Raw genomic sequence first — 13,908 nt, 5'->3', positions numbered from 1 at the left:
ATTTTCCATGATTTTATCATTCCTCCAATAGTAGAATTTAGGTTTCTCTATAAAAAAAAATCGACTTTTATGTATGAAAAAAATAGCTTGCAACATAACACGAATAATCGTTTCTAGTGAAGTGAATTAATCAACTCATATCATGTTTTGCTTATGGTGAATGTTCACATTCGTTTTGTAGAAAGCAAACCACCAACTTTAAGTAAACAGTGGTATTTCAGTTTGAGCACATAATAAAATAAGGCCTCTTAGTTTGACATTCACAGGTGCCTTGGATCACTTCTCGCAGGAAAAGCGGCTGTAATTCGGACTTCAGAATGCAAAAGTGATAGCCCTGTCCTTGAGAAGAGACTACCTGTCTAGCTCAATGCCAACATTTAAGTTATGACTTAAAACAGTTGTTTTAAATTCCTATCCACCGTGCCTCCCACTAACTAACTAACCATAATGAGGTTGTAAACGTAAAATTCATTTAAATTTTTTCTTCTCCATCCATCCATTCATCCATTTTCTACAGCTTATTCCCTTTGGGGTCGCGAAGGGCGCTCGATCCTATCTCGACTACAATTGGGCGGACGGCGCATCGCAGGGCCAACACAGATAGATAGACATGTACAAAGATATAAAGGGCATACTTACTCAACGGACATACATGTCAGACTAAACAACGCCGACCCTGTCATAAACTTGTGCCGTATTGTGAAACCATACCGAACAACAATGACAAACACATTTCGGGAGAATACAAACATAAACACAACCAAACAAATACCACCTCATCGGAGGGCCAACACGGATAGACAGTCACGGGGAGGACATGCAAACTCCACACAGAAAGGTCCCGAGCCCGGGATCGAACTCAGGACTACTCAGGACCTTCGCATTGTGAGGCACATGCACTAACCCCTGATCCACCGTGCTGCCCACTAACTAATAATAATGAGGTTGCTAAGGTAAAATTCATCCATCTTATACCGCTTGTCCCTTTTGGGGTTGTGGGGCGGTGCTGGAGCCTATTTCAGCTGCATTCGGGCGGAAGGCGGGGTAGACCCTGGACAAGTCGCCACCTCATCGCAGGGGCCAAAACACAGATAGACAGTCACAGGGAAAACATGCAAACACCGAGCCCGGGATTGAACTCAGGACTACTCAGGACCTTCGTATTGTGAGGCACATGCACTAACCCCTGTACCACCGTGCCGCCCACTAACTAACTAACTAACTAACTAACTAACTATAATGGGGTTATAAAGGTAAAATCCATCCATCCATTTCCTACCGCTTATTCCTTTTTTGGGGTCACGGGGGGCGCTGGCGCCTATCTCAGCTACAATCGGGCGGAAGGCAGGGTACACCGTGGACAAGTCACCACCTCATCGCAGGGCCAACACAGATAGACAGTCACAGGGAAAACATGCAAACTCCGAGCCCGGGATTGAACTCAGGACTACTCAGGACCTTCGTATTGTGAGGCACATGCACTAACCCCTGTACCACCGTGCCGCCCACTAACTAACTAACTAACTAACTAACTAACTAACTATAATGAGGTTACAAAGGTAAAATTCCTTTTCAGTTTTTTTTTCTCATACTGTGTAAATCCAAATACTAGCCACACATCTTTAACACAAACCACAAATGTGTCATGAATACTTTTCAGAATGAAGCGACCCCGAAAGGGACAAGCGGTAGAAGAGGCACAGGCACTAACTCCTGTGCCACCCGCTACCTAACAATAATGAGGTTGCAAACGTAAAATTCCTTTTAAAATGTTTTTTTTTTTTCTCATATTGTGTAAATCCAAATAGCCACACATCTTTAACACAAAGTCGAGAGCCTGCTGACGTACTGCATAACAGTGTGGTACGCCAGCCGCACTGAAGCAGACAAACAGGCGATTCAGAGGGTCATAAAGTCTGCACAAAAACATCATCGGCTGTCATCTGCCCTCCCTGAAGGATTTACACAACTCCCGTTGCCTAAACAAAGCAAAAAACATTACCAAAGGACAGCACACACCCTGGCTTCCACCTGTTCGACTTGCTACCATCGGACAGGCGCTACAGGTGCATCAGAGCCAGAACAAACAGGCTCAGAGACAGCTTCTTTCCCAAAGCTGTCACCATGTTGAACTCTAACTTATAATAATAATAACTCAGCAATATACAATATCATCTAATATACAATACAGTGCAATAGTACCCTTCGGGTGCAATACGTCCGACACTGATTGTTATTTATTACTTCGGTACTCTTGTCTTGTTCTGTATATTGTACAGTGTTTTGTACTTCTATAGTGTTTTGTATATTGTACAGGATTGCTTATTATCTTTATTGGATAGTAGTCTGTTTATTTCAATTGTTAGTTTTTTCCTCTATTACCTCTTGTGTTATTTATTTCACCCCATACTTGTTCCCACTACCGCACCTTAAGTTGGAGTCTTTAATCTCGTTATATGCAAATATAATGACTATAAAGTCCATTCTATTCTATTCTATTCTATTCTATTCAAAGCACACATGTTTAATTAATATTTTTCAGAATGAAGCGACCTCCAAAGGGACAAGCGGTAGAAAATGGATGAAACGATAGTTGTTTTATTTTGCATTCTGTCTTTTTTTTCTCTTTTTTTAATGTTTATTTCTACATTTCAACGTTAACAGACAGAAGAGAAACAATAATCAAAATAGTTAAACAACAGTATAAAACATTACAAAATATTATAAAAACAGTACAAAACAGTGCCGGGGATTTTAAAATCAAAGTAACAAAAATATAATATAAAAATTATATATATATATATATATATATACACATACATTTTCTACCGCTTATTCCCTTTTGGGGTCGCGGGGGGCGCTGGCGCCTATCTCACCTACAATTGGGCGGAAGGCGGGGTACACCCTGGACAAGTTTTATATATATATATATATATATATATATATTTATATATATATATAATAGAATACAATGTACTTTGTTGATCCCTGTACTTTATTGATTGGTTACTCAAATAGTGAAAGGTAAGTGTTGTTGTTGGGTTTTTTTTAGTAACCAGCAAGCACAGTACAGTTAGTAGAACAACTGTGTTTTTATTACTGTGTATTTGATAGGTGCCGTCTGAAATTAAATTATTTCTATATATGTAATAAAATAAATATATATAGCTAGAATTCACTGAATGTCAGGTATTTCATATATATACATATATATATATATAAAATACACCATGTGCAGATGGCGTGGTGCGGTGGAAGAGTGGCCGTGCGCAACCCGAGGGTCCCTGGTTCAATCCCCACCTAGTACCAACCTCGTCAGGTCCGTTGTGTCCTGACACTTCACCCTTGCTCCTGATGGGTGCTGGCTAGCGACTTGCATGGCAGCTCCCTCCATCAGTGTGTGAATGTGTGTGTGAACGCTATACAAGTACAATCCATTTATCATTTAAAGGCCTACTGAAATGAGATTTTCTTATTCAAACGGGGATAGCAGGTCCATTCTATGTGTCATACTTCATCATTTCGCGATATTGCCATATTTTTGCTGAAAGGATTTAGTAGAGAACATCCGCGATAAAGTCCACCAACTTTTGGTGCTAACAGAAAAGCCCTGCGTTTACCGGACGTCACATGTTGATGGCTCTTCACATCCTCACATTGTTTTTAATGGGAGCCTCCAACAAAAACAGCTATTCGGACCAAGAAAATGGAAATTTCCCCATTAATTTGAGCGAGGATGAAAGATTCATGTTTGAGGATATTGATAGCGATGGACTAGGAAAAAAAACAAAAACACGATTGCATTGGGACGGATTCAGATATTTTTAGACACATTTACTAGGATAATTCTGGGAAATCCCTTATCTTTCTATTGTGTTGCTAGTGTTTTAGTGAGTTTAACAGTACCTGATAGTCGGAGGTGTGTGTGTCCACGGGAGTCTTGAAGCCAATGTCTCAGGGAAGTCGACGGCAGCTTTATGGACGGCACAAGCTCAGCAGATCCCCGGTAAGAAGCGACTTTTTACCACAATTTTCTCACCGAAACCTGCTGGTTGACATTCAGTCGGGATCCATGTTCGCTGTGATCCATAGTAAAGTTTCACCTCCGGGAATTTTAAACAAGGAATCACCGTGTGTTTGTGTGGCTAAAGGTTAAAGCTTCCCACCTCCATCTTTCTACTTTGACTTCTCCAATATTAATTGAACAAATTGCAAAAGATTTAGAAACACAGATCTCCAAAATACTGTGTAATTATGCGGTTAAAACAGACGACTTTTAGCTGTGTGTGTGTGCAGCGCTCATACTTCCTAACAGCCTGTGACGTCACGCGACGTTTTCAAGAAGAAACTCCCGGGAAATTTAAAATTGCAATTTAGTAAACTAAAAAGGTCGTATTGGCATGTGTTGCAATGTTAATATTTAATCTTTGATATATAAACTATCAGACTGCGTGGTGGGTAGTAGTGGGTTTCAGTAGGCCTTTAAAACCATAGGCATACTTGCCAACCCTCCCGGATTTTCCGGGAGACTCCTGAAATTCAGCGCATCTCCCGAAAACCTCCCGGAAGAAATTTTCTCCCGGATATCTCCCGAAATTCACGCCCCCTCCAGCCCCATGCGGACATGAGTGGGGAAAGCCTGTTTTCACGTCCGCTTTCCTACTATATAAACATCTACGGATTTTTAATAAAAAACTGCACACACAAGGAGATGAAGCAGAAGAACGGGGAAGTTACAAAGGGAATCACGGGGAGTGATTCTATGTTGTCTGTTGCCATCTCCTGGTGAATATTGGCTATAGCGTTATGGGGTTGCTTTTTGATCGGCCAACGATTTACGTGGTGTTGTGCACCTGACGGCAAGTGACTCTCGCCACTACGCAAATGGCAGAACAAAGGCTACTCAAATAGTGAAAGGTAAGTGTTGTTGTTTTTTTTTTTTTTAATAACCAGCAAGCACAGTACAGTTATTAGAACAACTGTGTTTTTATTACTGTGTATTTGATAGGTGCCGTCTGAAATTCAACTATTTATTTTATTTATATATATAATAAAATAAATATATATAGCTAGTCAACTATTTCATACATATTTATAGATATATATTTGAAATATATATGAAATACTCGAGTTGGTGAATTATACTCTTAACCACCCCCCCGTCCAAACCACGCCCCCAACCACGCCTCCTCCCCATCCATCCATCCATTTTTCCACAGCTTATTCCCTTTTGGAGGTCACGGGGGGCGCTGGCGCCTATCTCCTCCTCCCCAAATAACTAAAAACTTGTTAAATAAATGATAAATGGGTTGTTCTTGTATAGCGCTTTTCTACCTTCAAAGTACTCAAAGGGCTTGTTGAAAAATAAACAACTGATTCAATTATAAATAAAGATTTCTACACATATGAGTAATCATCAACTTAAAGTGCCCTCTAGGGATTGTAATAGAGATCCATCTGGATTCATGAACTTAATTCTAAACATTTCTTCACAAAAAAAATTTTTTTTAACATCAATATTTATGGAACATGTCCACAAAAAATCTAGCTGTCAACATTGTTGCATTTCTTTTCATAGTTTTTGAACTTATATTCATATTTTGTTGAAGTATTATTCAATAAATATTAGGGCTGAGAATCTTTTGGGTGTCCCACGATTCGATTCAATGTCGATTCTTGGGGTCACGATTCGATAATGTATCGATTTTTTTCGATTCGATTCTCGATTCAAAAACTATATTTTTCCGATTCAAGACGATTCTGTATTCATTCAATACATAGGATTTCAGCAGGATCTACCCCAGTCTGCTTTTCTTGTTTGTCTTGAAAAAGGGATTTTTTTGTGGTTGGTGCACTATTTGTAAGTGTATATTGTGTTTTTAAGTTGATTTTTCTTGGGGGGGTTGTCCTTTTTTTCCTTTTTTTTCCTTGTTTGTGATGAAAAAGGGAGTTTTTTGTGGTTGGTGCACTATTTGTAAGTGTATATTGTGTTTTTTAAGTTGATTTTTCTTGGGGGGGCGGGTTGTCCTTTTTTTTCTTTTTTTTTTTCTTGTTTGTCATGAAAAAGGGAGTTTTTTGTGGTTGGTGCACTATTTGTATATTGTGTTTTTTAAGTTGATTTTTCTTGGGGGGGGGGTTGTCCTTTTTTTTTCTTTTTTTCTTGTTTGTCATGAAAAAGGGACGTTTTTGTCATGAAAAGGGAGTTTTTTGTGGTTGGTGCACTATTTGTAAGTGTATATTGTGTTTTTTAGGTTGATTTTTCTTGGGGGGGGGGTTGTCCTTTTTTTTCTTCTTCTTTGTCATGAAAAAGGGACGTTTTTGTCATGAAAAAGGGAGTTTTTTGTGGTTGGTGCACTATTTGTAAGTGTATATTGTGTTTTTTATGTTGATTTTTCTTGGGAGGGGGGTTGTCCTTTTTTTTCTTCTTGTTTGTCAGGAAAAAGGGACGTTTTTGTCATGAAAAAGGGAGTTTTTTGTGGTTGGTGCACTATTTGTAAGTGTATATTGTGTTTTTTAAGTTGATTTTTCTTGGGGGGGTTGTCCTTTTTTTTTTTTTTTTTCTTGTTTGTCATGAAAAAGGGACGTTTTTGTCATGAAAAGGGAGTTTTTTGTGGTTGGTGCACTATTTGTAAGTGTATATTGTGTTTTTTAAGTTGATTTTTCTTGGGGGGGCGGGTTGTCCTTTTTTTTCTTTTTTTTTTCTTGTTTGTCATGAAAAAGGGAGTTTTTTGTGGTTGGTGCACTATTTGTATATTGTGTTTTTTAAGTTGATTTTTCTCGGGGGGGGTTGTCCTTTTTTTTCTTTCTTGTTTGTCATGAAAAAGGGACGTTTTTGTGGTTGGTGCACTATTTGTAAGTGTATATTGTGTTTTTTAAGTTGATTTTTCTTGGGGGGGGTTGTCCTTTTTTTTTTTTTTTTTCTTGTTTGTCATGAAAAAGGGACGTTTTTGTCATGAAAAGGGAGTTTTTTGAGGTTGGTGCACTATTTGTAAGTGTATATTGTGTTTTTTAAGTTGATTTTTCTTGGGGGGGGTTGTCCTTTTTTTTTCTTTTTTTTCTTCTTCTTTGTCATGAAAAAGGGACGTTTTTGTCATGAAAAAGGGAGTTTTTTGTGGTTGGTGCACTATTTGTAAGTGTATGTTGTGTTTTTGAAGTTGATTTTTCTTGGGAGGGGGGTTGTCCTTTTTTTTCTTCTTGTTTGTCAGGAAAAAGGGACGTTTTTGTCATGAAAAAGGGAGTTTTTTGTGGTTGGTGCACTATTTGTAAGTGTATATTGTGTTTTTTAAGTTGATTTTTCTTGGGGGGGGTTGTCCTTTTTTTTTCTTTTTTTTCTTCTTCTTTGTCATGAAAAAGGGACGTTTTTGTCATGAAAAAGGGAGTTTTTTGTGGTTGGTGCACTATTTGTAAGTGTATATTGTGTTTTTGAAGTTGATTTTTCTTGGGAGGGGGTTGTCCTTTTTTTTCTTCTTGTTTGTCAGGAAAAAGGGACGTTTTTGTCATGAAAAAGGGAGTTTTTTGTGGTTGGTGCACTATTTGTAAGTGTATATTGTGTTTTTTAAGTTGATTTTTCTTGGGGGGGTTGTCCTTTTTTTTTTCTTGTTTGTCATGAAAAAGTGAGTTTTTTGTGGTTGGTGCACTATTTGTAAGTGTATATTGTGTTTTTTAAGTTGATTTTTCTTGGGGGGGGTTGTCCTTTTTTTTTTTTTTTCTTGTTTGTCATGAAAAGGGAGTTTTTTGTGGTTGGTGCACTATTTGTAAGTGTATATTGTGTTTTTTAGGTTGATTTTTCTTGGGGGGGGGTTGTCCTTTTTTTTTCTTTTTTTTCTTCTTCTTTGTCATGAAAAAGGGACGTTTTTGTCACGAAAAAGGGAGTTTTTTGTGGTTGGTGCACTATTTGTAAGTGTATATTGTGTTTTTGAAGTTGATTTTTCTTGGGAGGGGGGTTGTCCTTTTTTTTTCTTCTTGTTTGTCAGGAAAAAGGGACGTTTTTGTCATGAAAAAGGGAGTTTTTTGTGGTTGGTGCACTATTTGTAAGTGTATATTGTGTTTTTTAAGTTGATTTTTCTTGGGGGGGGTTGTCCTTTTTTTTTTCTTGTTTGTCATGAAAAAGGGAGTTTTTTGTGGTTGGTGCACTATTTGTAAGTGTATATTGTGTTTTTTAAGTTGATTTAATAAAAAAAACAACAACAAAAAAAAAACAATTTTATTTTTAATTTTTTTTTTTTTTAATTTTTTTTTTTTTTTTATAAAAAATTCTTCTGCGGCCCGGTACCAATCGGGCCGCGGCCCGGTGGTTGTGGACCACTGGATTAACAGATAGTGATGGAGTGCTGTCAGACGGGGGTGATGTTTACCAAACACTTTCCGTCTCCTCCTCCCGCCCCGCCCCCTGTGCGTGCTACGTCACCACCCCCGCTAAGCCCCGCCCCCCAATGGCTCTGACGCACCAGTTACGTGCGGGCCGTAAAAAAAAAAAAAAATAGAAACTTCCAAGATGGCCGAGTCCGTGGACTCCATGCATTTCGCAGCAAACAGCCAAACAAATTCCCCCCCAGCGCTGTTAGCTAAACTGCCACCGGAGAGCCGGCCGCAGTCTTCCGGCGACATTTACCCGCCGCCCTCCAAGAAGATCCGCGTGGAGGAGAAGCGGCCCAAGCACCGGAAGCTGAACGGAGAGGCGTGCGCAGGGGAAAAACACAACGGGAAGCCGAGTTGTGGGAGCCCAGCGAAATGGAGTTTCGGCCCGGCGAAGGCGAGCCACTCCGCCGCCGCCTCTTCCTCCTCCTCCGCGGCGGCGGTGGCGCCCGCTCGGAAAATCTTCAAAATCAGCAACTTCCTCGCCTCGCCGCACAAGCAGAAGCGGGCGAAGGAGAAGCGACACCGGGAGAAAAGCAGCGAAGCGCCGCGCAGTTTGACGGCGGCCGTGGAGAAAGTCAGCCCCGCTAGCTGCCCCACAAAGCCCGAGAACGGCGACGCGACGACGGCGCAGAGAGGTGAGGAGCCCCGCGGCGCTCTTCCACCGTGTCTTTCTCCATTGTTGTGGTGGAGGACATGTGTGTGTGTGTGTGTGTGGAGATATCTTACATAACAAGCGGGGCTGCAGGCCACGGGCCCTGGGCTGCAAGTGTGGTGTTTCTGCACGTGGAAAATGTTGTTCCGTCACGTCGCTTGGCGTGGATTTGGTTTCACCTCCTTTCCCCCCATGATGTTGTCTTCCAGATCACAGCAAGGAGAAGAAGAAGGAAAGGAGCAAAGAGTGGAAGAACCACAAGTTGCCGCCACAACATGACGTCTCCCAGGAGAATGGAGACTTGTTCCCACCGCTGAAAGGTACACAAAAGTATTTTGGTACTTTTCTAAATGAAGGGGACCTTAATATTGGCTTTATTTTAGCAAAAAAAAAGATCTTATGTGTTTTTTTATGGGGCGCTATAGCTCGGTTCCAGGTTCGATTCCCGCTTCCGCCATCCTAGTCGCTGGCGTTGTGTCCTTGGGCAAGACACTCCACCCACCTGCTCCCAGTGCCACCCACGCTGGTTTAAAATGCAACTTAGATGTTGGGTTTCACTAAAAGCGCTTTGAGTCACTAGAGAAAAGCGCTATATAAACATGATTCACTCACTGTTGTCCCGTTACCAAACGTATTTTGGTACTTTTCTATATGAAGGTGACCACAAACAAATGTCATTATTGGCTTTATTTTAGCAAAAAAAATAGCACGGTATGTTAAAAATGTTTTTTTAGCTCGGTTCCAGGTTCGATTCCCGCTTCCGCCATCCTAGTCGCTGCCGTTGTGTCCTTGGGCAAGACACTCCACCCACCTGCTCCCAGTGCCACCCACACTGGTTTAAATGCAACTTAGATATTGGCTTTCACTATGTAAAAGCGCTTTGAGTCATTAGAGAAAAAGCGCTATATAAATATAAGTCATTCACTGTTGTACTGATACCAATATTTTGGTACCGCTACCAAAAGTATTTCGGTACTTTTCTAAATGAAGGTGACCATAAACAAATGTCATTATTGGCTTTATTTTTGCAAAAAAAAATCTTACGGTACATTAGACATGTGTTTTTTATCGCTCGGTTCCAGGTTCGATTCCCGCTTCCGCCATCCTAGTCGCTGCCGTTGTGTCTTTGGGCAAGACATTCCACCCACCTGCTCCCAGTGCCACCCACACTGGTTTAAAATGTAACTTAGACATTGGGTTTCACTATGTAAAAGCGCTTTGAGTCTCTAGAGAAAAGCCCTATATAAATATAAGTCACTCACTGTTGTACCGGTACCAAATGTATTTTGGTACTTTTCTAAATGAAGGTGACCACAAACAAATGTCATTATTGGCTTTGTTTTAGCAAAAAAATCTTACTGTACATTAAACATTTATTTTTTAGCTCGGTTCCAGGTTCGATTCCCGCTTCTGCCATCATAGTCGCTGGCGTTGTGTCCTTGGGAAAGACACTCCACCCACCTGCTCCCAGTGTCACCCACACTGGTTTAAAATGCAACTTAGACATTGGGTTTCACTATGTCAAAGCGCTTTGAGTCACTAGAGAAAAGCGCTATATAAATATAATTCACTCACTGTTGTGCTGATACCAATATTTTGGTACCGCTACCAAAAGTATTTTGTACTTTTCTATATGAAGTGAACCGGAACAAATTTCATTATTGGCTTTATTTTAGCAAAAGAAAAAAAATAGCACGTTACATTAAACATGTTTTTTAGCTCGGTTCCAGGTTCGATTCCCGCTTCCGCCATCCTAGTCACTGCCGTTGTGTCCTTGGGCAAGACAGTCCAACCACCTGCCACCCACACTGGTTTAAATGCAACTTAGATATTGGGTTTCACTATGTAAAAGCGCTTTGAGTCATGAGAGAAAAGCGCTATATAAATATAAGTCACTCACTGTTGTACTGATACCAATATTTTGGTACCGCTACCAAAAGTATTTCGGTACTTTTTCTAAATGAAGGTGACCATAAACAAATGTCATTATTGGCTTTATTTTAGCAAAAGAAATCTTACGGTACATTAAACATTTATTTTTTAGCTCGCTCGGTTCCAGGTTCGATCCCCGCTTCCGCCATCATAGTCACTACCGTTGTGTCCTTGGGCAAGACACTCCAACCACCTGCTCCCAGTGCCACCCACACTGGTTTAAATGTAACTTATATATTGGGTTTCTCTATGTAAAAGCGCTTTGAGTCACTAGAGAAAAGCGCTATATAAATATAAGTCACTCACTTTATTGCAATTTTGTCCTTAATAAAATAGTGAACATACTAGACAACTTGTCTTTTAGTAGTAAGTAAACAAACATAGGCCCCTAATTAGTCCGCAGTAACATATTGTGTCATTTACAGTATCTTTTTATTTTGTCAAAATTATTAAGGACAAGCGGTAGAAAATGAATTATGAATCTACTTGTCCATTTACTGTTAATATCTGCTTACTTTCTCTTTTAACATGTTCTACCTACACTTCTGTTAAAATGTAATAATCACTTATTCTTCTCTTCTCTGATACTTTACATTAGTTTTGGATGATACCACACATTTGGATATCAATCCGATACCAAGTAGTCGTATTCAAAGGGGACGTATTTACTCAGTTTATAAACATAATATGAATTTTAAAAAAAAGTTTTTGTGACGATGAAAAATATCGATGTAATCATAGTATTTGTGACCAGAAACGCTATTGTACTTGGTATCATTACAGTGGGTGTCAGGTGTAGATCCATTAATGGCATTTGTTTACATTCAGGAGCGCATCATTTGTTATTAACAATTAAAAAAAATTATACATACAGATCAACGTACAAAATAAAACAACTGTATTAACGTTGTTTTTTTTTGTCAGAAAATATTAAAAGTATATCAATTTGCCTAAAACCCCCCCAAAAATGTTGATTAATAGATTACGTGGTATCATTACAGTAGATCTACCAATGGCGTTTGTTTATAATGTAGTGTCCCGGAAGAGTTGGTGCTGCAGGGAATTCTGGGAATTTGTTTTGTAGCGTTTATATTGTGTTGCGGTGCAAATATTCCAAAAATGTGTTTGTCATCGTCGTTTGGTGTGGTTTCACTATATGGCACATGTTTATGACAATGTTGGCATTGTTCATACTGCCACCCTTAGTGTGACCTGTGTGGCTGTTGAGTAAGTATGCCCTTCATTCGTTCGTGGGCAATGTGTTTGTTTACATTGTAGTGTCCCGGAAGAGTTGGTGCTGCAGGGAATTCTGAGAATTTGTTCTGTAGCGTTTATGTTGTGTTGCGGTGTAAATATTCCAAAAATGTGTTTGTCATCGTCGTTTAGTGTGGTTTCACTATATGGCGTTGTTCATACTGCCACCCTTAGTGTGACCTGTATGGCTGTTGAGTAAGTATGCCCTTCATTCGATCGTGGGCAATGTGTTTGTTTACATTGTAGTGTCCCGGAAGAGTTGGTGCTTCTGGGAATTTGTTTTGTAGTGTTTATGTTGTGTTGTGGTGCAAATATTCCCCAAATTTGTTTGTCATCGTCGTTTAGTGTGGTTTCACTATATGGCACATGTTTATGACAGTGTTGGTGTTGTTCATACGGCCACCCTTAGTGTGACCTGTATGGCTGTTGAGTAAGTATGCGCTTCATTCATTCGTGGGCAATGTGTTTGTTTATATTGCAGTGTTCCGGAAGAGTTGGTGCTGCAGGGAATTTTGGGAATTTGTTTTGTAGCGTTTATGTTGTGTTGCGGTGCAAATATTCCCCCAAAATGTTTTTGTCATCGTTTAGTGTGGTTTCACTATATATTAGGGGTGTAACGGTACGTGTATTTGTATTGAACCGTTTCGGTTCGGTACGAGGGTGTATCGAACGAGTTTGTAACCTAAAGTCTTAACAAGCTGCCTCTGTCTGAGCAGTGAGCACCCAGCATTGTCCCACCCACACAACCATCTGATTGGTTACATACAAAGCCAATCAGCAGTGCGTATTCAGAGCGATGTAACAGTCAATCAGCAGTGCGTATTCAGAACGCATGTTGTAAATGTTTCATTGTCGAGGAGATGTGTTTAGCAGCGGATATCGTACACTCCCCGAATTATAAAAAAAACACTTCCCAGTCACAACTATTACAAACATCACTATGAGCCCGTTGACCTTCTAGAAACTTAAACTGCAGCTCAGCTCTCTCATAGTTCTGGCTTGAGGTGAAGGCTAATTAGCTTTTAGCGTAACGTTAGCTCATTTTGCGGTGTGTGTGTGTGTGTGTGTGTGTGTGTGTGTGTGTGTGTGTGTGTGTGTGTGTGTGTGTGTGTGTGTGTGTGTGTGTGTGTGTGTGTGTGTGTGACTCGCAGTTCTGACTTAAGGTGAAGGCTAGTTAGCTTTTAGCGTAACGTTAACTCATTTTGTAGTGTGTGTGCGCGTGTGCGTGTGTGTGTGTGTGTGTGTGTGTGTGACTCGAAGTTCTGGCTTAAGGTGAAGGCTAGTTAGCTTTTAGCGTAACGTTAACTCATTTTGCAGTGTGTGTGCGTGTGTGTGTGTGTGTGTGACTCGCAGTTCTGGCTTAAGGTGAAGGCTAGTTAGCTTTTAGCGTAACGTTAACTCATTTTGCGGTGTGTGTGTGTGTGTGTGTGTGTGGTTGTGTGTGTGTGTGTGTGTGTGTGTGTGTGTGTGTGTGTGTGTGTGTGTGTGTGTGTGTGACTCGCAGTTCTGGCTTAAGGTGAAGGCTAGTTAGCTTTTAGCGTGACGTTAACTCATTTTGCGGTGTGTGTGTGTGTGTGTGTGTGCGTGCGTGCGTGCGTGCGTGCGTGCGTGCGTGCGTGCGTGCGTGCGTGCGTGCGTGCGTGCGTGCGTGCGTGCGCGCGCGTGCGTGTGTGTATGTGTTACGGACAGTGTTGAATGAGATGTTGAAGTAG

The 13,908-nt window shown here is 40.5% G+C and overlaps 2 protein-coding genes across 2 annotated transcripts in view; one reads left to right on the top strand and one right to left on the bottom strand.

The window, feature by feature from the left end:
* The window catches only part of LOC133549082 (transmembrane protein 60-like), a 78,349-nt gene that overhangs the window by 12,443 nt on the left and 51,998 nt on the right, over nucleotides 1–13,908 (bottom strand). The window lies entirely within an intron of this gene.
* The window catches only part of LOC133549081 (lysine-specific demethylase RSBN1L-like), a 32,594-nt gene continuing 27,151 nt past the window's right edge, over nucleotides 8,466–13,908 (top strand). Inside the window, exons 1-2 of the mRNA XM_061894194.1 lie at nucleotides 8,466–8,993; nucleotides 9,220–9,330. Coding sequence (XP_061750178.1) covers nucleotides 8,495–8,993; nucleotides 9,220–9,330 — 610 coding nt within the window. The 5' untranslated portion in view covers nucleotides 8,466–8,494. The remainder of the gene's footprint in view (nucleotides 8,994–9,219; nucleotides 9,331–13,908) is intronic.

The sequence above is a fragment of the Nerophis ophidion genome, linkage group LG03 (genome assembly GCF_033978795.1).
Source record: "Nerophis ophidion isolate RoL-2023_Sa linkage group LG03, RoL_Noph_v1.0, whole genome shotgun sequence".
Taxonomy (NCBI): domain Eukaryota; kingdom Metazoa; phylum Chordata; class Actinopteri; order Syngnathiformes; family Syngnathidae; genus Nerophis; species Nerophis ophidion.
Note: the sequence above shows the minus strand (reverse complement) of the source record. Positions and strands in the feature narration are given on the sequence as shown.